The sequence below is a fragment of the Dufourea novaeangliae genome, unplaced genomic scaffold (assembly GCF_001272555.1).
Source record: "Dufourea novaeangliae isolate 0120121106 unplaced genomic scaffold, ASM127255v1 scaffold39, whole genome shotgun sequence".
Taxonomy (NCBI): domain Eukaryota; kingdom Metazoa; phylum Arthropoda; class Insecta; order Hymenoptera; family Halictidae; genus Dufourea; species Dufourea novaeangliae.
Window position 1 is genome coordinate 1,956,969 of NW_015373918.1, and position 26,018 is coordinate 1,982,986.

Here is a 26,018-nt window from a genome sequence, read left to right on the forward strand (position 1 = left end):
TCCTCTTGTGCTGTCCCCAATCTATTTTTTATTATTTTTTTAGTATTCTCGTTTCCAAATATTCTTTATTATTTAGTAAACGTTTAATACTTACATTATTATAGGTTATATAACTAAATTATTATTCCTTATTACCCGTCTTAAAATAGTAAAAAAAGCTAAAATCTGATCCCAACCCACCAAGTAGAATCTTAAAACCTACCTCTCCATTCGAGGGTTAATACACTACGTCAGAAAATTATAGGATCATTAAATTTCAACCGAAAAATTGTCGATATTTGAATAACTGTAACTTTGTAAAAAAAATCGTACGGGCACATTTTAAAGCCTCTACTGTCACAATTTTGAACTCCATTTCTTGGAAGATCACTTTCCGTTGTAGAATGAAGTGCAAAACTAAAGTTGTTTTTTTTCTTTTCAAATTGCACGAATTCAAACGACTCTACGGAGTTTAAACAATTTTTTGGGGGATTCGTTTTGAGATGACTTTGTAAAGAGAACTGTCCCCTTTACAACGACATCTAAAGAGGTGACATATGATTTTTTGTCACCACTTTATCGCACTTTACATGAAAAGTGGGCCGCCGGCATTAGAATAACCCAAGGTACACCACGAGGAGGTTGCACGGTCGGACTTGTACCTCATGTCTGATGTCTGGCGCAACATCGAATTCCAGATATCAATTAAGAATATTATCATAATATTAGTTCAAAATTTGTTACAATCTTGCTCTGTCCAATAAAATTCATTTCACCATTTGACTGTTCATTATTAATCATTGTTTTCAACTCACCAGTGATCCCTATTTCACAAGAGTGAAGCCCATCTTCTTAAAATATTTACATAACTTTAACGAGATATCCACGTAATTGATTCCAAAGCGATCGTGGTTGGTTCTGCAATCAAAAAGATCATTTTGACGAAACAATTACGAGGCATTACTCACCGGCTGTTTTTCGTCGCCCAATTTTTTTGACTTTCACTGGTCAGACCTTACACGTACCCAGCAGCGCAGTTAGAACCAGTTCTGCGGAAATTTTTCTGATCCTGTATGATTCAACGGTGTAATGATAACGAAGTGATTCGTTTCCAACGTGGGTGTTACCTTCGGATTCGTTAACTTAATTGGAGAGATGAACAAAGGATCTCCCCCGGGTCCTCGCTACAAAGACGGAAGAAATACCGCAGTCTGGTGGAAATAAAAACACTTTATTATTCGCTCATCTCTCTGGCGAAAGGGAAACCTTGATTTAAATACAGATTAATATTTTGGTAATTTTTTTTCAGGTCACGTTGGCGTCATTGGGGATTCATAAACTACGCTGATTCTTATTGCATTTCATAAATTGGGTCCATTTGGTCTGAAGATTCATGTAAACAATATGCTAATTCAATTTACAATCTGTTGGATGCCAGATGAAGCTTAATTTATGATTGAACCGAGAAGAGACGAATCTTCATCATAACTGTCACTGACTACTTGTGTTAATTTTTACAAATCTTGACAGTAGCATGGTACTGCCTATTTTCCACAATAATTACATGGAAATCAACACAACATGAGTAGTAAAATCAAATGGAAAACATATAACTTCGCACTAGCATCAATATTCGTTGTAAGTAGAAACAGACAGTAACACACAGACAAAGTATCCAGTCCTTCAATAGTACGGCATTCCATGACTCTTCAAATCCAATCTCATCTGCAATCAAGCTTTACAAGAAAGAATTTTATTCTACATTTCATACCAGATATTGTACGTAAAATTATCTTTTCGATTCCACCAATAATAACCTACGACCTTGTGTTTTGTTGTACTGTACTTCTTTTCTTCAATTTTGTATTTATACAGTGATGTACGTAATAAAGTCGTGTTGTTATTATTATGGCCTGGAAGGGACAAGAAACCGGAAAAGAGCGCAGGGGGCAAGGATTATTTTTGGTAGCCTCGATACGCGTAATAAAGGACCCAGAGGACCCGACCAGGTCTTACTCGCGTGTTACTGCGCCTTACGTAAGGCGGATCTTGATAGCAACGCGGCACAGTTACTGTTTTCACCGAGCTGCACCGCCGGCAGAAAGTGAGAGCTGCAAAAGGATCAACAGGAATTCATCCTTTTATTCTCCCGGGCCGCCTGTCTCCTTCCTGTACTTTATCCCGCACTACTAAGTTGCTGGACACGAAACGACACCCTTTCTCGATCACGAACGCGTAACCGTATTTCAAGCCTCACCGTGAAATAACGTAACTGATGATGCAATTATTAATAGCATTAACTGCTGCACGAAGTATCCATTCGAATTAAATATCCCTTGAACGGAATTTTTCATATTATTCGTTCGGGAATTATTTGACAGTAATCTGACAAGTATTAAAGTCAGAAGATGAAGTTAGTAGAAGATAAAACTGTCGTACTAGAATTGTGTTGATGAATTTTTATTAGTAATTTTTTTGTAATGCAACAATGATGCAACTGGTGTTGCATGAAATAGCTTTCGGATATACTCTCACACTGATCTGAACTGATCTGAACGTTCTCGCTAAACCACTTCCCCTTGGTCAAATGAAACTGCATTATGACTAACCGAGGTGGTCCACCAGAGACGGGAAGTAAGGATTTAATGTTTGATTCTAGACCACAAATCCGTGAATGATATCCAACAGATGGTTGGAACATGCATACGAGAGGCTATCGTGTTACCAGCATTATGCTCATTGTAATGACCCTTACCTGTCTTTTCCAACTAACAAAGAAAACTAAGGACTTAAGGACTTGCAGCTCCGAAGTGCGGACTTGTACTTCTTTCTTGTTGCCACTATTCTCTTAGCTGGTCGTCTTAGTAGAAAACAGACCGCAAGTGCAGTATTGATCACGCTTGACGTGCACCGCAAATCCTTGAATGATATCCAACAGAATGGCGTGACGTGCAAACGTACGAAAAAGGTAAGGCTCGCTTACACTCCTATAATCACACCGCGATCGTTAATGTTACACTAATTACAAAACAGGTTGAACAGTGGCAAGGGATTGCATTTGGAACGCACACGAAACGACACGACCGACGCGTGTAATTAAACAACCGCAGTTCGCAGAACGCGAATTATACGGGATTACGGGTGACAGGAACGGTACGCATTTTCGTTGGCAATCTAGAGGCCAGGTATCCTGAAAATCGGGTAATGCAAATACTCGCGATAAGTTCCATGGAGCCATGCAGCCATGTGAAACGATACACTGGCGAAACTACGAGAACAGCAACCCTATGTATTAACTGAAGAGGGATATTAATAACGTGTATGATGAAACTATCGAACACGGTTGCTTTTAGAAAGGACTTGCATTCAAGAACATTAAGAACTTGGTAGCAAGACGCAAGGACATGCGTTGTAAATGATTTGGGGCAGAACAAAGTTGCAAAAGTTTACTAAGATTTTCTAGTGACACTTCATTTGACTCTGTCATTGTAAGCTATCGGTCATGCGTTGCAAGTCCGTACTTCGACACTGCAATTTCTTACTTTTCCTTCGGAAGATTGAAGTCGAACGTGTGTATGTTGATAATCTCTTAGTTGTAACCTGAATTTTCACAGAACAATTGTGATACGCCGGCCGTAAAATCACCAAGCATGCCCCTTTTCATTTGTTGCAATTTGCACCTCGCGTTTCGACTCTACGCATGTATACTGTGCTTGACGGATGAGAAACACCGTTCCACTCGGTTACTCAAACGATACGATCTTTCACGATCGAAACCGCACGCAGAGGAAGTTGGAGGCACGACCACGCAGAGGCCAATACGATTGACGTCAATGTGGCCTGCCCGATATTGAAATCTCGAACCCGTTTTCTAGATCGATGGGTGAACTAGGTGCGCGTGTAAGCCCTCGCGATGTGGACACGGAAAGTATTCATTTACATTTTGAATTCCAAAAACGAATAAACCGTGTATGTAATCGCAGCCTGTCAATGGATTAACTTTTCAATTATAAACGCCTATACCTATAAACATTCCCACAACTTTTATAGAGTTAAGTTTATTTCTATCAAAATGGAAACTGTGGAAGTTAAGATTTGCTTTTAATAAACTGCGGACGTTTATGGAAATTTACAATTTTGGACAGCAATATAAAAAAAAACAATTTCTTTTGTTTACTATAGGTTTATCTTTTTATTTCTTTTATTCAGTACGTTAATAGAAATGCACAAATAATATTAAATCTTCCAATCTTTATTTTGCTACGTTTTGCGAGTCAGAGGGCGCTATAAATGCATAAACATCCACAGTCTAGTTATTAGTTCTGATGTTTCCTTGTATCATCAACTTTGGTTAATTTCAAATCTGAACATGAAGATCACTCACCTGACGGTCAATACTATCGTAATTAAAAGTAATGGATAAAAATGATACACCTTTATCCAGAGTAACACTACTCACTTATATCCATTATTTTCGCATATAATACGCAAAGGTGAGTAAAAAATGACCCAGTACCAGTTGAACGTTGACGAGTGTAAGAATTCTTGGCCCACGATCACCTTCGAAGGCGGAACGAAGAAGAAAACGGATTCCTTAGTCACGCAGGCGCACGCGCCAATTATAAATACAGTACGTAATTGCGTTAAAGGGTATTCATGCCCAGAGCGGAATTCAACGGTAACAATCGTGAGTCACGGCCTCGCGTGGAATTTTGTAATAAGGAACGTACGCGTTTATCGCAGGCCGTAGTAACTCTGGATCAACTACGAAGGATTTGAGAAATTGAGAGAATACAGTAAGCCGCGTAAAGGCATCGTAAAGTAAATCAACCTACGGGGAGGGCACAGTGGAACGAAACCAAAGAAAAACCGATTCGGCGAAAAGACGCGTCTGTCAAATAAACAATTTTCGTATGTTTGTTTGGTTTAAATAACTGCGAAAGTACGATAAAGTAGGATATGATTCTTATTGCATATAAAAATAGGGTTCTTTCACAACATATTGTGATAAACGAGAAGGTGGGATATTTTGGGACTTTTTACTAAACTCGATGTAAAGTAATACATCTAACACAGTTTTGAAGACTTCATAAAAATTATTGAAACTAAATAAATGTTCACATAATTATAGAAAAAAATGTCACAATTCATTCATCATTTTACATTCTTTAATATATGTTATCAGTTATGGGATTTATGAAACATATTATTGTAAAATGTTCACTAGAAACGCGTCTCTACAACAGTCGTCAATTACATTATCATGCGAATGTCTATTTCTAATACTATTTTTTTCTATTTAGAGTGATGAAAAAAGTATAAATGACGATAGTTTATAATAGACTGACTCTTCTAGTATTACTTTCACGTAGAAATTTGACTGATTTCAACAAAAAAAAATTGATCAAATGTCCAGGAATTTCTTATGATTGGTCCACTGTGGAGGGGAACGCAGCCTGCGTACACGGTAATTAAGTGACGTTAGAAGCAGCATTGAAGCGTAGACTATTACGCAAGCCACGGGGCTACGATCTCGTTAAACGTTCACAAATATTTTCGCAGTTGTGATTCGTTCACGTAACAGCGATCCTTCGGGGAGTAACTAACCTCTCGTTACGGCTGGAATTCGTCGTTGGGCCTGACATAGGATAATGCTTCGTGTATAAATCAATATAGTAATCTTTATTCATATATTTATCGACATATTAAATAATTTCAAAATCTGATTTTGTATATTTTAATGAATGCTTGCAGTGTGTCTATTTGAAGTTTTCAACGACGAGAAAGGCAAGGGTAGGAATGATGGGACACAGAAGAATTACTCTCTATAATCACACAGTTTGTAACACCTTGTGATACTAAGTAGTGCCTAACAGTCAGATACATATCATTAGTATATCAATCAAAACACTTAGTGAATAAAATCCATCAATTACGACGGAATCTCTTATAACTACCTGCAAAAATGTAAAACATGGAGAATGTTACGAGAACTTGAGCAAAGGATTGCAGTAATTCGTATCATTTCGCACGACCAACGCCGCGCATGAATGTCGTAATAATTGAAAAAAAGAGGTGATTCGTTCGTGGAAGGATACATACGTATAATACAATAAACAGTAAAACACGATCATAATGGAAAGGCGTACAGACAAGAAGCAGTGTCCTCGGTAAATGGGCAAAAACCGCGGGAATGATAATCGTGATCATTCGTACAACCAAACCGGTTGACGATTCCGATTTGCGTATCATTCACGTCCAAAAAATCGCTTGTGAAACGACGATCCGCTAGATCGCGATTCGATAACACCTTCGAGCCATCCAGTGCTTACTTCTTAATCAACCGGGCAGGTGTTTCTAAACTCCGTATTACGTCACGCTTTCTAAGCTTCGACTCGCTAATGACGAAGTTTGGCACCTTTGTTTCCCTTCCCCTTCACTCGTACGACCCTCTAGAAACTCTGACGTGTCATGTGAATCGTAATTAACGAACAATAACAACGGACACGCTGGCGAACTGGACTGATAAACGATATGCGACGTGTCGATAATGAAATTGTCCGGTTTCGACATTGGTCACGGTTGCTGGATCACTGGCGAACCACTTTGTCCCGCGGCGTTTCGGGGTGGTTGGTACTAATTCGATTTAGAAGTTGTTCGTGATAGACAGTACAGCTTAACGAGTCACGAAACTGTGTTTATGAGTCATGGAAGGAAATTCTATACGGGGGAGAGATTTTTTCCAGTTCCGGTTCTGATCACTAAACAAGGATCGATGAACTTCTGGGTCTGCTGATAGGATTCGATTGAGCTGTTCTTATACGACGTATTAACGAATGTACAACTGATATACTGTTACTTCTGTCGATTCGAATTTGATCGATCACTTCACACGGTCGATTATGAGATCGACCGTTTAATCGGCACCGATACGATCTGTTTCCGATTATTTAACGATCAATTACTCGAAATTTTTTCAAATGGACGACATTTGTGTAGGATACAATGCGTCAATATGAGAGCAACGTAATTAATAACGATCGGATTACTAGGGACTTTTTATTTAAATTTCGTTAGACAATTTACATAACCGATCTAACGTGGGACGCGATTATGATCCTCGTTGATCGCTAATCAAGTTTTTCTACAATCAGACACTGAATTGTATGTAACGGTTCTTTTGTATCACCTATTTCGATCAGGAAGTAATCCGATTTATGGACACTTTTACGCGCGGCCGAAAATATAATAATCTCAGGTGAATGGCCACTGCGCGATCGGCCGTTCGCTATGATCGATGCAGATCATCGTTAGAAATTCATTGCTGCAATTCCCCTGGAGAGTCATAAATTAAACGTCGAACTGTACTGGTATGAATCAAACATGAATCAACAATCTAATTGAAATGAAATTTAAATGTAGCGGTATATATGAACCTGGTTTTTTGTCGGGCTATATGGTATGAAAGTTATTTCATGAATTAACATACATATAATAGAAATACTTCGGTAAGATTTATTGGAATTTTATCGAAAGTATGCAGAATCGAAATTGAACGGGTTACGTGTAAAATCGAGACGGTCGGGAAATCGAAAAACCGAGCGGTGATTGGAAATCAGGAAATATCTGAGCCAGCTCGTAAAGATTTCTGGACATAATTTTCCCGCTTGACCGTTCCATTACCGTCGACGTGTTACTGTATTCGATGTATTGCATAATTTCGTCCTGATTTCCGGCATGTACCTCTGACTTTGTGCAATTAATTGCGGGCGTCGACTACGGTCGCTTGATCAGCTGCGAAATATTACGTGGTGTGATAGCGAAATATCCACCGAACGTATTCGATAATATTCGTGTATTATCGAATAGGAAATATTAGCAAACACTATGTTCTTTTCAGCTATCTTTGGGTCCCATTTACTTTGCGCCATTTATATTTCACCCATTCACAATAAGACTCTTTTTAAATTAAAATTGCAAAAATATTTTTGAATTATACCGTACGATTGGAAAACCTTCCATTAATGGGTAATACCGTCACATAGTATCAATATTTCCGATAAGTAGTATTAGTCGATAATGGACAGACATGCTCGAAGCACCCGAAAAATGATCAACCTGAATACTTTAGCATACAAAGTCACCCGATACCCGGTTGCACTACCAACAAAAGAACACCCTATATTTATAATTAAGTCTCTAAAATTATATTTCCCTCAGACACTACTTCAAACGAGAAGATACTATCTTCCCACGACAAAATTGTACAAATGACCATTCATAACATTTCCAGTGACCCGTGCAACGCAGTTCTCTCCATCGAAATACACACACACAACTGATATTTTCATCCAGGTATAAATTATTTACAATTACCATCCATCGCACAGACTATATCATGAACGAACGTACTGTACAGTACAACACCTCAAAACACTTTCATTATCAAATTTCCTTTCCACTGAAGAATCATCGATGTCCTCGATCGAATTACGTCTTAACAACTCCGTGAAGGGCCAGCACGTCGAAATATACAAACTTCCTAACGAAAGACGATACGAAAAAAACGAATTACGTCTGAACAACTCGGGGATGGATCAGCACGTCGAAATATCAAAACAAAGACGATACGAAAAATGAATTCGTACACAACGCGTGGCGACTGTACTCGTCGTCGAATCGATTCCCAGGGTGTGAACGATGGATCCGTTCGATCCGTGCGCGGTTGAACGTGTTCCTGAGTTTACGAGTCTCACGATCGCGGGTCTCCCCTCGAAATGCCGCGATCGATGCCTCGTTAAAGTTGCTGTGAGCTCGAAATGCACGGAGCTCCGGTATATATATATATATAAATATATGTATATAATAGTTGTATGTGTATCTCCATAAAGTGCCCCACACGTTCTATTTAGTTTTCTCTCACGTTTAGAGTGTTATACAATCACACACGTGTAACGCACATTATGTATTATAATGTGCGACGGTATGCGGCTGTATGTATCGTGGGTAAATAGTGTGACGGTAGGTGTGGCGATAGAACACCGAACGAACGGCCATTGGCTTCCCATTGGCGGGGTGCACGCGCGAAATGAAAGTGAATTCCCTATATAAAGGGTGGTTTTCCTCGAATGCGACAGAACCAATTTAATTTACCGAGAGACGCCTAGCCAAAGTATTTTCCGGTCGGTTCACCATGAGGGTCCTGGTACGTTTAACATAAGTTCGCGACGAGACACCCCAGGGACGATTCGTCTCCTTCTGTGGATCCATTTTTTAATATAATTACCGTTCAAGTGAGGAGTCGGATCATGTGAACGTTTATAGTGGACGATGCTTTGCGCCGAGAATCTTTCATATTTTTCTGTCGAGATCGATTTATCAGGATGAAAACGACCTTTCCGTTGATTTAGTTTAATTTCTTGACTCACGGTATGGACTCGGGCTCGAACTGTAGATTTCCAATCGAACATAATAAATATGAATATTATTCATTTCATATAAGTTCAAGTTACATGCTACTTGTCTTGTTATCAATAATTAATATTTACGATTTTTGATAAATGAGAAACACCAGAAGTAACTTCGAGGCGAGCATTGTCGCTACGGAAAATCGTAAAATCAAGGGTGTTAAATTGAATGATGTACTAGACCAAAGAAACATCGAAATTAACAAGCCCTTAATCGTATTGTTTTTCACTTGAAGATATGCTTGATGCTGATCACCGTGGCGGTCGCCGAAGAAAAAGCGGTCCAGAAACGTGGTCTGCTTGACTTAGGTTGGGGCGGTTCTGGTCTGGGTGGTGTTGGCCTCAGCGGACTTAGTCTGGGCGGTTGGGATGGTGGACTTGTCGGCGGTGATTTGGGACACAGTAAAGTCGTTGTTCAGGAAAAAGCTGTCGCCGTTCCAGTCGGTATCCCGCAACCATACCCAGTCGCCGTCGACCGACCAGTCCCGGTTAAGGTGAGAACAAAATTGCGTATGAAACTTACCACGAGCCGTGCTTGTGTTACAACACTCGACACGCTCTATTAACTTTGAACGTGTTTTTTCTTCTTCCTTCTTCGATCTACGACGTTTCCAGAAATTCTGAAAACCGATCGTGTGGTCGCCGTAGTTTCAATTAATGCAGAACTTGGTACTTAACTGTTGAGCAATGAACAGACTTGCATGCGAAATGATACTAGCAATCTGAACTTACAGTTTCAGCTTTAACATCTAGAAAATCTTTGTAATGAATCATGTGATATCGAATTGTGTGATATCGATAAACTTCAAATTTTGTCTGTTTCGTCGATCTTTTACGTTTTCATAGTTACCCATTTTTTGGCTATTTTAATTTAGGTATTTAGAAGGAATTTAAATGGTATGTACTGTTTTGTTTTTTCAGGTACCAGTCGCTGTCCCACACCCAGTCCCGGTGCCAGTAGTGGTCCCCAAGCCGTACCCAGTAGTCCAGACCCAGACGGTCCAGGTCCCAGTCGACAGGCCAGTCCCAGTCCAGGTTCCAGTTAAGGTGCCCGTCCCCGTGCCCGCCCCATACCCCGTCAAGGTGAGTCGAAGCGATCGATAGTCTCGATTTCGTTCGTAATTCCGTTAATTAGCCATGCGGTCCACGCTGATTCCGATCGCGATATGGCCTCCTGTCGTAACCGATCGCAGCATCCAATACCACAGCAATTTAAATTTCACTGACGAATCATTAGGTGGAATTCTGGTAGAATCAAAATTAACGTATACTTTAGTGGACACTAGTTACCGAATTATATTTCCACGCTGATTCCGAACGCGATAAGACCTTCTGTCGTTACCGATCGAATCACCCAATACCAGATCAAATTTAAATTTGACTGGCGTAAACCATTAGCGAAATTTTGACAAAATTAAATTAAGTTTCACTGTAGTAGCACTAGTTAACACGTTTGGATTCCGTTATTCCAGATAATTTATAACTAACTCTTATTGTTTTTTTATTTTCAGGTGGCAGTCCCTCATGCAGTTCCAGTCGCGGTTCCACACCCCGTTCCAGTCGCGGTTCCACAACCCATCCTTGTTAAGCAACAGGTTCCCGTTCTTGTTAAGGAACATGGCTGGGGTCACTACTAGATGAATTTTACTCTTAAACACGCCACAAACCCCCTCAGTCTTCCACCTAACCCACCCCCCGCAGCATCGCAAAAGACATCGTGACGAGCGCCGTACCAAAACACGTTCTCCTGTCGTAGTAACTACAAATCATGCAATAAATTGATTTTATAAATGTTTTTTTAAAGAAACGTCTGTTATTTTCTCCACCGAGCCTGTCATTCCTTTGGACCATTATTGTTTTTTAAGAAAGATTTGAAGATATGTTGACACTGGCTTCGAGCCAACATCATGGCGGGTTTAAGATTCATTCGGAAAACGTGCCTTCCAGTTAAATTTCTATGACATTAATAATGTCGCTATTATTGTTAGTGAAAATAACTGTACTCGCAAAATTTAAGTAAACAAAGTTTTTCATTGCGGTCACATGCAGAATATCTTTCATGAACATTGTAAATATTATAAATACGTATTGGAGATATGCAATTATATATTGTATTATAAATTTTGAATTAATATAACGTGGTTTGCAGTATTTACAGGAACACACAGATACATCCAGATTTTATTACATCCCAGATCTGTCAAAGAAAGATTTTTATAAGCATAGATCCCAAACCCTCATATTCATGTTTGTAAAACACAACTATGTTTATTTTAGAGCTACATTTCACAAGAATCGTCAAACTGGTTTCCAGTAACTACACTGCAGCTGTTTATGCAAACCGGCATTTTTACGGACTCATTTATAAAAATGGAAATTGAATCATTTAATCTGCGTTCTAATAGTTTGAACGGATTAAAAATGACATTAAAACTGCGAAAGAAATTAATTAAGAAAGAGCCGTGTTTATCTGTACACGATATAACTAAAATTCACGATCTATATTGATAGAAGTACTTACAATTTAGCAGTTACAATTTATCATTAGAAAATCACTAGAAAGCTTCTACAAATCAAAGAAAGTTCAAGTTTACATTCTGTTTCTTCCACAAGGCCTGCAATACCTCATGAAATAAAGATTTGAACAGGTTTAATTTCCATAAACCTAAACTAGTTCAACCTTTTCTTGAAACGTTTACATTCGAACACATCCCACAAGGACCATGTTTATGCAAGTACTATGATTCATCTCCATGAATCATTTCATTCATAATAATGTATGAATACCTGATTCCAGTGCCTCTTAAAATCACCTGTCCAATAACACGATCTTCCGAACAAGAAAAATACACGCGACATCCAACCGCGCAAACGATCTCAAAGAATCGTTCAACAATCTCGATGACCAAAATCAACGGCCACACACATGACTATAATGTGTCCAGTTACCTTTGCCCAAGTTTTTACGTGTCCGAGACCGCGGACAGCCTTCAAATCGAGCTCCGATTCCTTGGAAACCAGCGACCACTCTAGCGTTATAAATTCACGCGCGACAACGCTGACGCAACCGAACAGAAATCTACGAAATCGTTTCAGGATCACGTCGTCGCGAGCTAGATCGGTGGTCTGGGTCGATTACAAAAAAAAAACGTTAACAAGCCTTTTATCCGTGCAGAATGTCGCCTTAATCAGGGGGGAAATCGAGTTATATTAAACGCTCAATAATTGCCGGTTCGTTAATTGATTAGTTCCTAAAACTTTGGCCCTTTACAGCCCCGAGATGATCAATTATCGAACGTCTACTGTACCCTGCGGTATTAATTAATGTGCGAATGAAATGTTTCGACACATCCTCGTGCGACAAGCCATTACCTGATTTTTACGAGTGCTATCTGATCCCTCATTGTCTAGAGGCTACCCACGGGGCTCGACGTTTCACGTCTCACCGGAACCTTGACTGCGATTTCGCGCGATCTTAGAAGCCTTCCCGGTATACTGAACTTCCACGGGATCTCGTGGAGGGAGCCAGAATACGGGTCACGATGTGAACTTTCCCCTCCCCCATCGAGTTTCCCCATCGGTCTTTGTTTATACATGGTCGAAGGATTTTTTATCGCGGACAGACAAAGGGCTCGCGGGTCGATTTCCACGGAAAACTAACGAAACGAATTCCTGCGGCCGGTTATGGCGAGACGATTTTTCACTCGATTGTTGGTGGTGGATTCGGGGTTTCGGTGACGGAAACACTTTACGATATCGTGAAACGTGTACACCGCCATTCAGAAATTTGGATCTGCTAAGTGATTCTTAATTACAAATTTTTCTTTGAAAATGTCCATGATCTTGGATCAAACTTGGAAACAGACTTTGGAAATAGATACGAAAATTATTTTTGAAAGTAGTAGCAGATCTTCATCGAGTTCAGATTTCTCATGGTGACGAAGTTTTGTATCTATATAGGGTGGTTTACCAAGAACGAGTCACCTTACACGTTTTATATTAGTGGAAGATACGAAATTGAAATCAAGAAGTGCCATATAAGGTCATTTTTGTCTTTCATGATCACACTCCTCGATGTCTATACCTTCTCTATAGAACGATATCTATATTCTTTTTATCAAGTCAACACAATGACTACAGACACAATAGCAAACGAAAAAGTTACCACTTTTCCAATTTGTTTTATTTTTATGATTTTTTAACGTCAATTTAAAACATTAGTGTGTGTTTAATATATATTCTGACAGGGAATTGAAATTATTCAATATTCCCAGTACACGCTAATTATATGAAACAGTCAATTATAATAGTATTGAAGAGAACAGTAGACCAAGGTGCAAGATCTCCAAAGCGATTGTACAATTTGGCCAACCTCATCGCATCCTCTCATTCACAGAACAGAAGCTAATTAAAATGAACAATTCACCGCGTCTTCGCGTCGGCACCTCCTCTCATTTTACTATTCATCTCCGTTCACTCCCGAGCAGCGTGCACGACCGATTATTAATTTTTAGAAAGTGCAACACGAACGGCCATCATTGTTCGCCCCTTGCATTCCGATCACGTTACAGGATCAGCTAATTAACGTAGATCTTTAATTGGCGACCTTGCCACATCGGTTCCTCCCGTATATGAATATACAAAACCAGACAGATTCGGGGACAGAAAATACGTAATTGATTTGATTCCCATGCCTCCACTTATCTCCGTGGCCCTCATTCATCCTCAATTAATTAAACGAAAGTTTACCGTGATATTTAAAAAAAATACCCTTTTGCAAGCTGTTCGAAAGTTAGAAACTGATCAGCATCGTCCAATCACGATCGTCCGTTGACGAAATCCGCGACAGACCGATCGATAGTTCGAGGAAAATTTATTGGTCGATTTGTGGTCACTTAACCCGATCCGATGTCGTCGCACGCGTCATCTGGGGCCCCCCCTTATCTACGGCCCACCGTAATGGCCCATCGCGCCACTCAACTTTCTTTGATAGGCCCGCGGATTATTCAACGTCTTCCACACCGCGAGTGAAAAACAAACGACACGCTGTCACCGAACATCGAGAGATTATACAATACATTCCGGGCTAAACCTTACACACACGCCGTGACGGATAACGCGACCATTATGTAAGGGCCCACTTAACCTACTGCTTATGAAAGTAAACGCGACGTTAAAAACGATTTTTAAAAAAACGGGTTTCCCCTGTAATTCATATCGCGATACGTGAATTCCAGGTCGAATTCCTTTTCGTCCGGTTAATTTCACGAGAGCAGATCGTGTTTACTCCAACGAAGAGAGGAACGTCGTTTTTCGCCAGGAACACCGAAATAAAAGCCAATCAACCGTTCGCGGATTTATGAACCGCAATCTGAGCGATTTTTATGGAAATTCCCGATCAATTTCGTCGGCTCGAAGGACATATTCCAGGCCTGCAGACGGAAAAAATACCGGCACGTTTGAAATTTCAATGAGACACTCACTGTGTTTGAAAGTGGAAATGCAAAAAGTCTTGTTTTTTTATAGTGATTAAGTATAGTGTGTAAGAGATTCATATTCGCGATGAGGTTTATTTGGTGGAGACATTAATCATTCACTTTGATGTATATTATTTTATTGCACTCTTAAATTTATTATCTTTCCGAAAGAAAGAAGAACAAAATTCTCCACTGTTTATTTGTTATTCCTGCGAAGATATTACGTTGTCGTCGTTTCACGTGTTAAAAACAGACACCTATCTGTCTTGACGAAATTTCCCCATCGCTTACGCAGATTTGTCATAATCCCCCTAACAGCGTCCTAATAAAGCTGTTCTGAAAAACAGAAGTCGTAGATTTTACCAGGTTGTAAAAGGTGTTACTTATGGCCGACCATAAAATTCAATGAAACATCTTTCTTCGCCGTGGCTCGTGGCATTGTGAAACGTTTAGAAAACATCTTTTCCCAGCTATAACTCGCCGACGAATTTGAAACTGTCAGAAGAGTTACGATTCGAGGGGTTTCTCGCCGATCAGATGCGTTCGAAACGTGAAAACGGAGACCAACCGTGACGAAAGAGTAACGCATATCTATACGCAAGCTGATTACCGCATAAAAAATATCGTGTAACGAGACACCGGTTCGCATTTAATGTTACCGAGGAATATTCCAACGGAATTTCGTGAGCATCGTTCAAAACAACGACAATTTTCGGGGAAAATGTTTTCATCCAAAGCAGGACAAAAGAAAGAACAATTAAACGGTAAAAGGATACATTAACGATCACGTCAGCGATTGAAAGGTATACGCAAAAACTTTGGTCGTATGTGAAGTGTGGTTAAGAAACGAAAAGAACTCGAGGCACTCATAAAAACCTCGTATACACTCTATAAAGAATCGTGATGTAGAAACCACAATGACGTTATAATTTTCAGATTGATTAGTCTATTGGTAGACCATTGGTAGAAATACAAAATAGAACTATCTAAAGTTAATCTATAAGAAAGTGAAATCATAGTCCAATAATGAGTATAATTTTTCTTTTTAAAATATTCATAGAAGATCTGTTTGTATGTATAGATACCGCTGTTTATTTACTCGATCCTGTCACTAGATAAAATACCAGAATTGGTAATAGTTTTTAACGGTGTTCCGAAACTTCGTGTCGATTGCCCAATCGATCGATCCTCCTCGTGCGAGCAGTGTCGCGATTCGGCGGGTATCGAAACAAAGTCGACTTTCTTTCTGGATAGAATACACACCGACAACGGTGAAACCACCGCCATTCACGGTGTGTAATAACGGACCGATCATGCTCATTTTCATGACAATAAACGACATGCATGGTGTCGTAGATCGGCGACGATACGGAGCACCAGCGTAATTCGTGCGTGAAACTTTTCGTCTGTTTCTACTCGTACACGCCATCGTCCGGGCTACACGCGATAAGCGGTCATTCAGAGTCGAGCAAATTGCTCTCGTTTTCAGTGTACAATGGTTAATAAAGGCGTAACGCACAATGTTGTACAATTTAATGGCAATGTTACGGCAACCGGCGCTGTTTATTCCGCAGTTCTTTCGGAGATTTCAATGGTTCTGTTCCGAGTAGAACAAACACGCGGTTGGATGAACACTTTGCACTTTAGTTCTAGTTTCCTTAATCTAATTTAAATAGTACATTATTACTACTTTGAAGTGAAAGAAAAATTTAATATTTTTTATTACAGATAACTTATTATAATAGAAATGTAAAAATATTACGTACTCGGAAGAATATTATGTACGGAAACTGAATATAGTTAAACTCGTATTATTGAATGCTTAACCGACTGACGAGCACGGGTTTCAAGCTACTCGCGTTGGTATCGATATGTTTCAATAAAATAGTTATGAATAGATTATTTGTAAGTGTAACAACGAGAAATTTTAACCTGATGAAGTCAAATTATTATTTGAACATTTCAAATAGTAGTACAAAAAATGGCAGAGCAACCATGTGACGTACTGGTCGTCAATGGGTCAATTCACTACAGTAAAGCATCGATGAGTGTACGTAGACTTCTTGGTACTGAGTGTTCAGCTGTCATCAGAAAAGGGTCCCCCGTGGAACCAGCCAAGCGCCCAGTGGTGGGGATGACATCTGAACATTCATCGATGATATACTGTATTTCCTTTTGATATATCGCCATCCTTTTGCTTGTTCACGATGAAAATGACTATTTCAGGATAACATTGAACACTGTTAAATTACTATAAATATTTTACCCCCAAAAATAATGATTACTATGTGAAAGACAATATTATCTAACATTCAACATTAAGAGGAAACTGTTCAACCTCCAATTTCTCCATCTTCTGCTCCCATTCGACTTTCTTTTTCTCTCTCACTAAAGACGTCCTCCACTTTTAAAATTACCCAGTACATTCCACAATCCGAAAACTCGGCAACAATCGACGGGTCCCATCGAGCGGAAACCGCAGCGCAATAATTCGAACGTGGAATTTTCGCCGATTTCGCTACGCTGCGTCGCGGTTGTGCAATCGCGAAGAAACAAGCATGGGGCCCATCTTGGTGCCCGTGACAAACGGACCGTGGCGAGTTCGTGCGTTGAAAAGAAGGGAAAAGGACAAAGCCAGTTTCCGGTGTCGAAACCGGCCGCGAGACGATTTATGCAACGCACGACACGCGCCTGTCCCGCCCCGCGCCGATTTTCGCGCCGATTCGTTCGATCCGAAATTATGTTACTGCTCGATGATCGCAGGCGAAAGCGGTGAAACGCACAATCGTGCGCATTGATCGCGTGAAAACCGTATCGTCGAAAACAAACAATTGAATGCGAAAGTATCGCTCATAAGGAAGTCACAACAAGTGGATTGCGAATTTTAGGGAATCTTAAAAATATAACCAAAGGAACATTTTTGATTAACCCTTTACTAGAAACCACTTGTCTTATAGATGAATCTGAATTTCTAAGTCATAATAAGTGGATTGCGAATTTTATGGAATCTTAAAAATGTGGCAAAAGGAATGCGTTTGATGAACCCTTAACTAGAGACCACTCGTCTCATGAGCGAATTTAAATTTTTATTTCACCATCAAAGTGTGGTGGAGAATTTGTGCAATAAGTGACAACACTATTTCCAAAACGGTAACGAATAAATAAGACTAAGTTGGTTATTGAAAATATTACAAAATAGTCGTTGTCGGATAATTTGTCCCTGAGATGTGTAAATGACATCTTCATGACCCACAGATCGAACTTTCAAACGAATTCATAGCTCGAATGATCCAAGAAGAGCCATTTGCTACCAGGGCAATTTTTCGACCGAATTTTTCCCGATTCGCGTCAACCGCGAGTACCAGCTGAAAACACGAAAGATACAAAAAAAAAAAAGAATTGTACGAGGCCAGTCCCCAAAAACCAGCCTTCAACCACTGATCATTCCCGGTCTCCGCGCGACATGGGTCCGGCAGACATTCGACACGGACAACTTTACGACTGAACTTGAGGTCCCCTCCCCGTCCAGCCTTCTTTCCCTTTTGCAGAATTCCGTAACACGAAGGTTACCCGCGATCTCTTCTACATACGCTCCCGTTTTTTCTTGTTTTTTTTTTCTGAAGTGAAGGTACAACCTGGACCACGTAATCCACGCGTCACACTGTGTCATTAGAACGAAACAAGCGAAGCTCGCCACGGATCGAGGCACTAATCGTGGGCAGCCTCGTAACACTAAACGGTTGCTTCCCAGGGTGGATTAATAAAATCACTTTATCCCGATCGTGGTGATGAATCATCGGTCAACGGCGAAAATAACAATCGTCCTAACAGGAACAAGGTGAACCAGAAGAAATCGACGATCAGAATCGGATCAGGATCGTGCCGTTGCGGAATGCTGACGTCCCTCCGACAGAAGGGGTTAGCTCTTGTCTACGACTCTGAAACCCTTTTCTCCCTTCCCTCTATTTTGTTCTTTTAGACCGGCTGGATTCGAGTGGCTGCTCGTTCGCCCGTAATAAGCCGCGGGACCAGCAGTGTCCAGCATCCTGGCACGTTATTCAAAATGTCAGATTGCAAAATTTGAAATTCACTGCGTTCACCTCAAGAAAGATTAATTATAGACACGACAAAGACCTTTATGAAATGGATTGACTGTCGATCGTCCGTACCAGGCTGGGACAGCTACGAGGTTCAAGGTCACACAGAAAAAAAGCTGTTTTTCCGTTCACGGTGCACGGAATTCGAAAATGAAGCGTCGTCATAATACGACGGGCGTGTAACCAACGATCCTTCCCGGTATCGATTATTCGTCTTGTTTCTGGACCCGGTGAGCGGACGGGACTGAACCTGTCACCGATCATTCGGAAGAGGATCCTTAAATGCATGTTTTAAACATGAACCGGTAAAACGATTTCATTAATTTTCTGTCCGAAATTATACCACGGGCTCGCGGTGAAGTGAAACGCTTTTTTTGGCCGGACCTGTCCGGGAAAGGACACATTTGAATGAAATATTCTGTCCGAATCAATCTGAAGATCGTACGGTGAAAAAATATTTATGTCGATTTTAGCGACGATCGAGCCGGTTCGAATAATATGGATCCGTTTTAGAGTTGCTTTTAGTGTAGGAGATATAGGAGATGTTCGCCATGTTGGATTCTCATTTTCATGTGATTCAGATATTATAGGGGAAAGAAGATATTTTAGGATTCTAAGTATTTATACAGCTAATAAAGATTAATATCTATAATTTCATAAGCAATTATTGTACTTATGACACTGTATCGTCATTTAATTTGAAAATTGTAACCGTTTTCAGCGTCCTATAACATCTTCAACCAATCAATTAATGACCATATTCACATTTTCCTTGGCTCTTTGTAGTTACTTAAAGATGCACACGATATTACAATATGTAGTAATTAATTTTTACGAATATAATACTAACATACTTTTTTAAGGAAGAGAGTGATTATTTTATAGTAATTATATCCACTGAATGTTAATGAATTATATCTTATGTTAATCTGATAAAAAAAGTAGTATTTTACACCTAATTAAGAGTAAAGTTTTAATGATTGTTGACATACCATAAAATTAATATAATCATCATTAATATTTCATGCTATACAAGCTGCACACGGTTGCCGGCAATAAAAAATCAATAAGAGGTTCTTCGTGAAATATTCTAAACCCTTCTGTGAGGAAAAGTAAAAAACGATAGACCATTTTCGAGCAGTGTCGTTAAAACGTCCCCTTTGGTATTTTATGGTATCCCTTGTTCTTTCGAAATAGTTTTGGTGTTTCTCTGCTGCACTAACATCGAAAAAGCAAAAGCTCACGTCACTCTATTAGCATAACGATGTAGCTTACGATAACGGAAAAAAAAATATGATACAGTGGCTGCGAAAGAGTTTTAACGTTATCGCAATGGTTATCTACGTTTAAAAAAAAAAGTATCTCTCGTTGAGTGAAAAAGATATTAATATTCATTCGAGCGTTATCAAGTCGATTCGATTCTTTCGTCGAGTTAGGTTCTTGTATACTTAAGTACACTTTAAGTAATTATTAACGAGCATGTTAAAACGAGGACCGGCTGACACGCCTATGGTTTTCCATTTCCGACAGGTGTTCGGTTAACGAGCGAAGTTACGTGGAATTGCGAAAAATTTGCCCCATTTACGTAATTTCAGGGTCCGCTGCCAAAAAATGAGACATTTCTTTTGGACATTTCTGACGTCTCGCAAGACGCACAATCACACATAACGAAATAAAATATGGCCAAAAAGTATGATCCAGGTAAGATGTTATTTTTTTTCACCTGTCTTCCCATCTGGCACTCAGTCAGTACCTCCTGCACAAAAATTCTCCTATTTACCACTAATGCATGGATCCATAAACAACGAAACTTTCAAAGAAAACTAATGTTAGATCTACCCATTACTCTATTTACTATTCCATTCGAATAACAATAGAATCTAAATTGAAACAACTTTTATCCTGATTCCATTTGATAAAAAACAACGTAGATTAGTAAACAACGGTAATAATCATCCTTAATACAATATAAGTATACAATTTCCTTAAAAATTAATTTTGTCCGAAAAATAAGCGAATTACTAATTAGTATGTCTAATGTTATTATTCGAACATACTTACTTCCGTCGTCTAGACACGAGATGCACGTCGAAATTTCGCCAGAAATGCACAAAGACCACCTGAAACAACACGAAGCCACCGCGTTCCTGACGTCACTAGATGCACGTCGAACAGACCAATAGCAAGTGGAAAAGTCACCCTGACGCAGACAAGTGGATGACTAGCAGCGACCGACTGGAGTGCAAGGATCCAAAAGTATTAATCAACAACAGTGGGGGGATATAATTTATCTTTCGCAAGAAAAAAGAGCGCGGAGAGCTTTGCCTTGGTTCGCTTTTCGAGGACCCCTGCGCGCCCCCCACGCCCAATTTCTTTTCACCGTTTCGCTGGCCCGCCACGTTGCCTACCACCTCCGACCTGTTCAAGGGTTCGTCCAGCCGTATAAAAGCAGAGGATCTTCTTGGTATATCATCAGTCGCAAAACTACAACGAACCAAGTCCAATAGCACACAGCACCATGAACGCCAAGGTGAGCATCACGTACCATTAGAACTGGCGGAATGGTCCTGAGGTATCAGTCTTTGCTGAGGATCAGGACGGTTCGCCGGTACCATTCTTCATACTGGAGGGTTGAAACCCTCATAAGAACGTGTAAAACGTTGTTGGAAGTTAGTGTTTCAATCAGTATCTCTGTTTTCTGCATGATTGCCAGAGAGCTATCGTTTGTTACCATTTTCGTGACTTTCTAATTTTTGGTTGATGACTCGTATAAGTTTAAATTGTGGAAGAATGGGGGCCATTTCTGAGGAACAATCTGCTATTTTTGTTTAAGTGTTGTCGGTAAATATTGTCAATTCTCATTGAGATGTTAGTGTTTGTACTAAAGTTTATTTTTCATTCATCAGTTTTCGAGTTAACGAATTCACACTTAACGAATTAAATCGGGTTTAAATACATTGCCTACGAGAACAACGTGTGACATACCGTTCGCACAACCTACTGAACCTGTCCCATTAAGTTCTTTTTACCGACCTAAAAGGATTCACTTTCGCGTGAAAATACTATTACGGTAGTCTGAGAAAATGGTAACCTCGTATCACCTGAGCAACACAGAATGGAATTCCAGCCAAGCCGTTCCACGCTGTTCGAAAGGAATAACACGGTCGTAAAGATGAAATCACTTTCGATTCATTATCGACTACACCGTTCCATCCTGAAACTGGGTCATAAAATTAACAAAATCGTCACTATTATTAACTAATCGTCGTATAGAACATATAACCAATGTACATAAACATATTTTTTATTGCTCTTGTCAATAGAAGTGTATTGAAATCTTTCATCGAATCGTTCTCCAGAGGATTTCATTAGCCCACGGAAGTAACATTGAACGAAAATACTTGTGTAATTTCAGCTTTTCATCGTTCTTGCCTTCGTGGCAGTGGCCTATGCCGAAACCAAGACCGAAGAGCAGCCAGCCGAAACGAAGAAGGACAAACGAGGACTGTACGGACTGGGATACGGATATGATTCTGGTATAGGACTGAACGGATACAATTCCCTGCCCTACCACGGTGTCTCGACAGTGATCACCAAGGAAGTAGCTGTCCCGGTACCGCATCCGGTCGCAGTTCCCGTCGAGAAACACATCCCAGTCCCGGTTAAGGTAAGCATTCGCTTTTCGTTGATTGAAAAAAAAAAATGAAAACCGATACACGGTGAACAACGATTTCCGTCGCGTTGCAAACGATGTCACGGAGGTGTGAAGTCGGTAGTGACCTAATCCTTCGATCGCCCTTTCGAGCAATTCCACGGCGGAACGATTTGCATACGTAACGAAATGTGATGTGCGAGAGTGTCGAGTCGAAGGCGACGTGGAATCACGCTCTGTTTATCTCGGGAATATCGTCTCGCGCGGTTTCTATGCCGGAGCCTTCATCATCGATCGTTAATTATCATTTCAATGTAAACGAGTGATTTCGTAAGATATCGCGGTGTTGCAGGTTGCATTTTCCAGTAGAATTTAAAGTTATACCACGTTTTGTAATCTAGCCACGTATTACTTTATATGATCCACTGTTCTACGATTTTTCGTTCACAAGCAATATCGGGGAAAAGGTTTCTATAACTGTGAATATCAAAGTTTAAATGTTTTTCGTTGTGAAACAAACATTTGATGGAACAAGGCTTCCTTAGGTATCACAATTTCTGTCAATCTTCAATACACCATGACTAAAATGCTTCACCTAGAGCAGGGTTTCTCAATATTTTTCGGATTATACTCCACCTCAACGCCTCAAAGATCTCGATGTCCCCCTAGTAGAGTAGGAAACCGAGTTCTGATAAAGTTTAATATTAATAACCGACGATCAGATGACGAATGGCAATGATTTGCTAATTGGCCCTCAAAATATTCAAATTGCCCCTCGGTAGTGCGTACGCCTTACGTTGGGAAACACTGACCTAGAGACCCATCAAATAGTCTACTCTTTCATGAATTACTTGTATCAAAACAATCCTTCAAAACTTTTCACAAGCGTACCAGATATATTTAACCCTTACACGTTTACATTGGCCTCTACGAGCCCTGTCAAATCTAATCCATCTTATCGATCATTACCAACGATCTTGTTTTTAAAGTTTTCCACGCCTAATACTGCTTATACTAATCTTACACAAGTAATAAAGCCTATAAAATAAACAAAGAGAATGAATAGTAAAGTAGTAAGCGATAGTAGTAGTTCCATAAACAGTAGAGTATTCCGCACATACGCGACCTATTCGTCAAAAGTATGTCGCACCGAAAGGGTTAATGACGAACTTAAAAGAAGAAATTCAGAGAATTATCCCCTTCGAATCCAGACTTCACAAAATCAAAAATGTATAGCATTCTAAAAGCACTAAAGTATTTTAATTCCAACATCTTCGGAAAGTATTAACCTAGCCATCAGAATAAACCAGTACCCCGGCTCTGAACAGTTCAGCTACCATCATCGAATGTTTCTACAGAGTAAAAGCACTGATCTAACGATTTTCTCCGTGTTCTCCAGGTACCATACGCAGTCCCGGTCGACCGTCCTTACGCCGTCCACGTTCCCAAGCCCTACCCAGTGGAAGTGACCAGGCACGTTGCAGTCCCCGTCGACAGGCCAGTCCCCTACCCAGTCCAGGTGCCAGTGAAGGTTCCGGTGCCAGCCCCGTACGCCGTCAAGGTACCCCACCCCGTTCCCGTTCCGTACGTGAAGCACGTTCCGTACCCAGTCGCGCAGCCTGTCTTGGTTGAGAAACAATACAACGGCTGGGCGTCCGGCTACAACGCATGGTAAAATAACAACTTCATCGTGGATTACCCGGGAGGGGGGGGAAGACCAGTCACGAAGATCGTAACCGCGCAACGAATCGACGTCGTCGTCAAGACACACCAGGTCCACTGACAGAGAAAGTTTCTCGCGACGGATTCTCCACCTCGAGAACGACCATCGAGAGGGACTATTCCAACGACCACACCCACGAAGGCAACCGCTGGACATCGCCGAAACCTTCACTCGTACCTTTCTTCGTCTCTTCTTACCTCATTCTGGACAGTCACTCGAAAGATCGACAACGTTAAGACTGGCCTTCCCCTGCGAGACTAGGGCGAAAAGATGCCCCGGGTCTCGGTGTCCTAAAACCACAAGTCAAATCGACGGACTTGCAATCGAGAGCTGAACGGAATTGGATCGAGCGTTTCGCTACTGTGACATTAGACATAATTTTTTTGTACCGATTGTTTATGTATATTTTTTCTTTCTTTATTTTCTACGCAACTCGACGCGCGTCTTGCATCATTGAAATAAAGATACCATTTTTTTTTTCGTACGAAAGAAACCGGTCTTGTATCGCCTTTTATTCGCCTTGGTACCGATTTACGACACGGCCGAAAATTGGAGCAACGTTGCGAAAACGGAGGTAACCTTCGTATCCTTGAAATCCTCACGGCGTTCACACTCCCTTGTTCGACTCGAGTTCGTTTGAGTTTGGAGTCAGAGTCTGCGGAACCTGTCGCGGAAGAATTTGTGGGAAATATGGAGAGATTTAATGGAATCGTGTGGATGTGGTTCGTGCAACAACTTATATAAATATTTGAAGCTCTAAAATGATTCATAAAGAAAGGAACTCCAATGAACAGATTGTGGATCCTACAGGCATTTATGACATGTGGAATGCAATGGTACAACAACGTATAAAATTACATAAATATCTGAAGCCTATGTATTAACGTATTTCGACCACAGCTTTCTTGATCGCAAAATACAACCGATTTACTTTTGCTCTTGCTGTCCAACGTAACTGTCGAAGCGCAAAAGTCATTAACTCGATGGATTCGTCACAGATCACGCACGTAAATAAATTACAAACGAACTGGGAGAAAATAAATAATCGATTGCGTTAGCATCCTGGCGATTCACTGTCAAATTACATCACCTTTATGTAAGTGACAGAACGAAATCTAATTTACGACAAACATAGATGTCGATCTCCAATATTCGTTTTGTAATTTCATAGACCAACTTTACCCAGAGATCTTTCTTTAACAACGATGAACACATCGACTGTCACGTAAATATTCGCGTAAATTCAACCAGGAGGAAGATCGTCTTTTAACAAATTGGAGATTCTATCGTACAATATTTATTGCAGACAGTTCTGTCACCATCCAACATGATGATCAGCACGATAAAGATCTTTCTATCGAGGTACCATGGTAATGAAGGTTAAAATCCACTCTCTTGTAACGAGGAACAGGAACTGAATTCTAATTCCTTAACCATTTACTCGTTATAGATACTTGCCTATAATGCCACCCATTCGAGTCCTCTTTCCTCTTTCGCCATAGCTGGAACGTTCCCCCGGAGTGGGAACGTTCACCGCTGTTTTCCTGGTCGGATCAAAAATAGCCCGGGTATCAAATATAGATCACGCAGAGACATTGAACCAGCCGCGTGACGCATCAAAAC

The 26,018-nt window shown here is 40.3% G+C and overlaps 2 protein-coding genes across 2 annotated transcripts; both read left to right on the forward strand.

Moving 5' to 3' along the window:
- Positions 1–4,483: 4,483 nt before the first annotated feature.
- Positions 4,484–11,139, forward strand: LOC107194390 (zinc finger protein 512B-like). Its single transcript, XM_015584009.1, has 4 exons — positions 4,484–4,609; positions 9,683–9,940; positions 10,368–10,529; positions 10,958–11,139. Exons 1-4 carry the CDS (start codon positions 4,484–4,486, stop codon positions 11,081–11,083), a joined length of 672 nt encoding a protein of 223 aa, XP_015439495.1. The 3' UTR covers positions 11,084–11,139.
- A 10,399-nt stretch (positions 11,140–21,538) lies between these two features.
- LOC107194438 (cyclin-dependent kinase inhibitor 1C-like) lies at positions 21,539–24,347 on the forward strand. The gene is made up of 3 exons (XM_015584060.1): positions 21,539–21,550; positions 22,436–22,687; positions 24,072–24,347. The coding sequence occupies exons 1-3, from the start codon at positions 21,539–21,541 to the stop codon at positions 24,345–24,347; spliced, it is 540 nt and encodes a 179-aa protein (XP_015439546.1).
- The last annotated feature ends 1,671 nt before the right edge of the window (positions 24,348–26,018 follow it).

Excerpts from the sequence above, each read along its gene's own strand:
- LOC107194438 (XM_015584060.1), top strand. Across the intron at positions 22,688-24,071 it reads ACATCCCAGTCCCGGTTAAG|GTACCATACGCAGTCCCGGT; the intron begins GTAAGCATTCGC and ends CGTGTTCTCCAG.
- LOC107194390 (XM_015584009.1), top strand. The coding sequence starts at position 4,484 with ATGACCCAGTACCAGTTGAACGTTGACGAGTGTAAGAATTCTTGGCCC. Across the intron at positions 9,941-10,367 it reads ACCGACCAGTCCCGGTTAAG|GTACCAGTCGCTGTCCCACA; the intron begins GTGAGAACAAAA and ends TTGTTTTTTCAG. Across the intron at positions 10,530-10,957 it reads CCGCCCCATACCCCGTCAAG|GTGGCAGTCCCTCATGCAGT; the intron begins GTGAGTCGAAGC and ends TTTTATTTTCAG.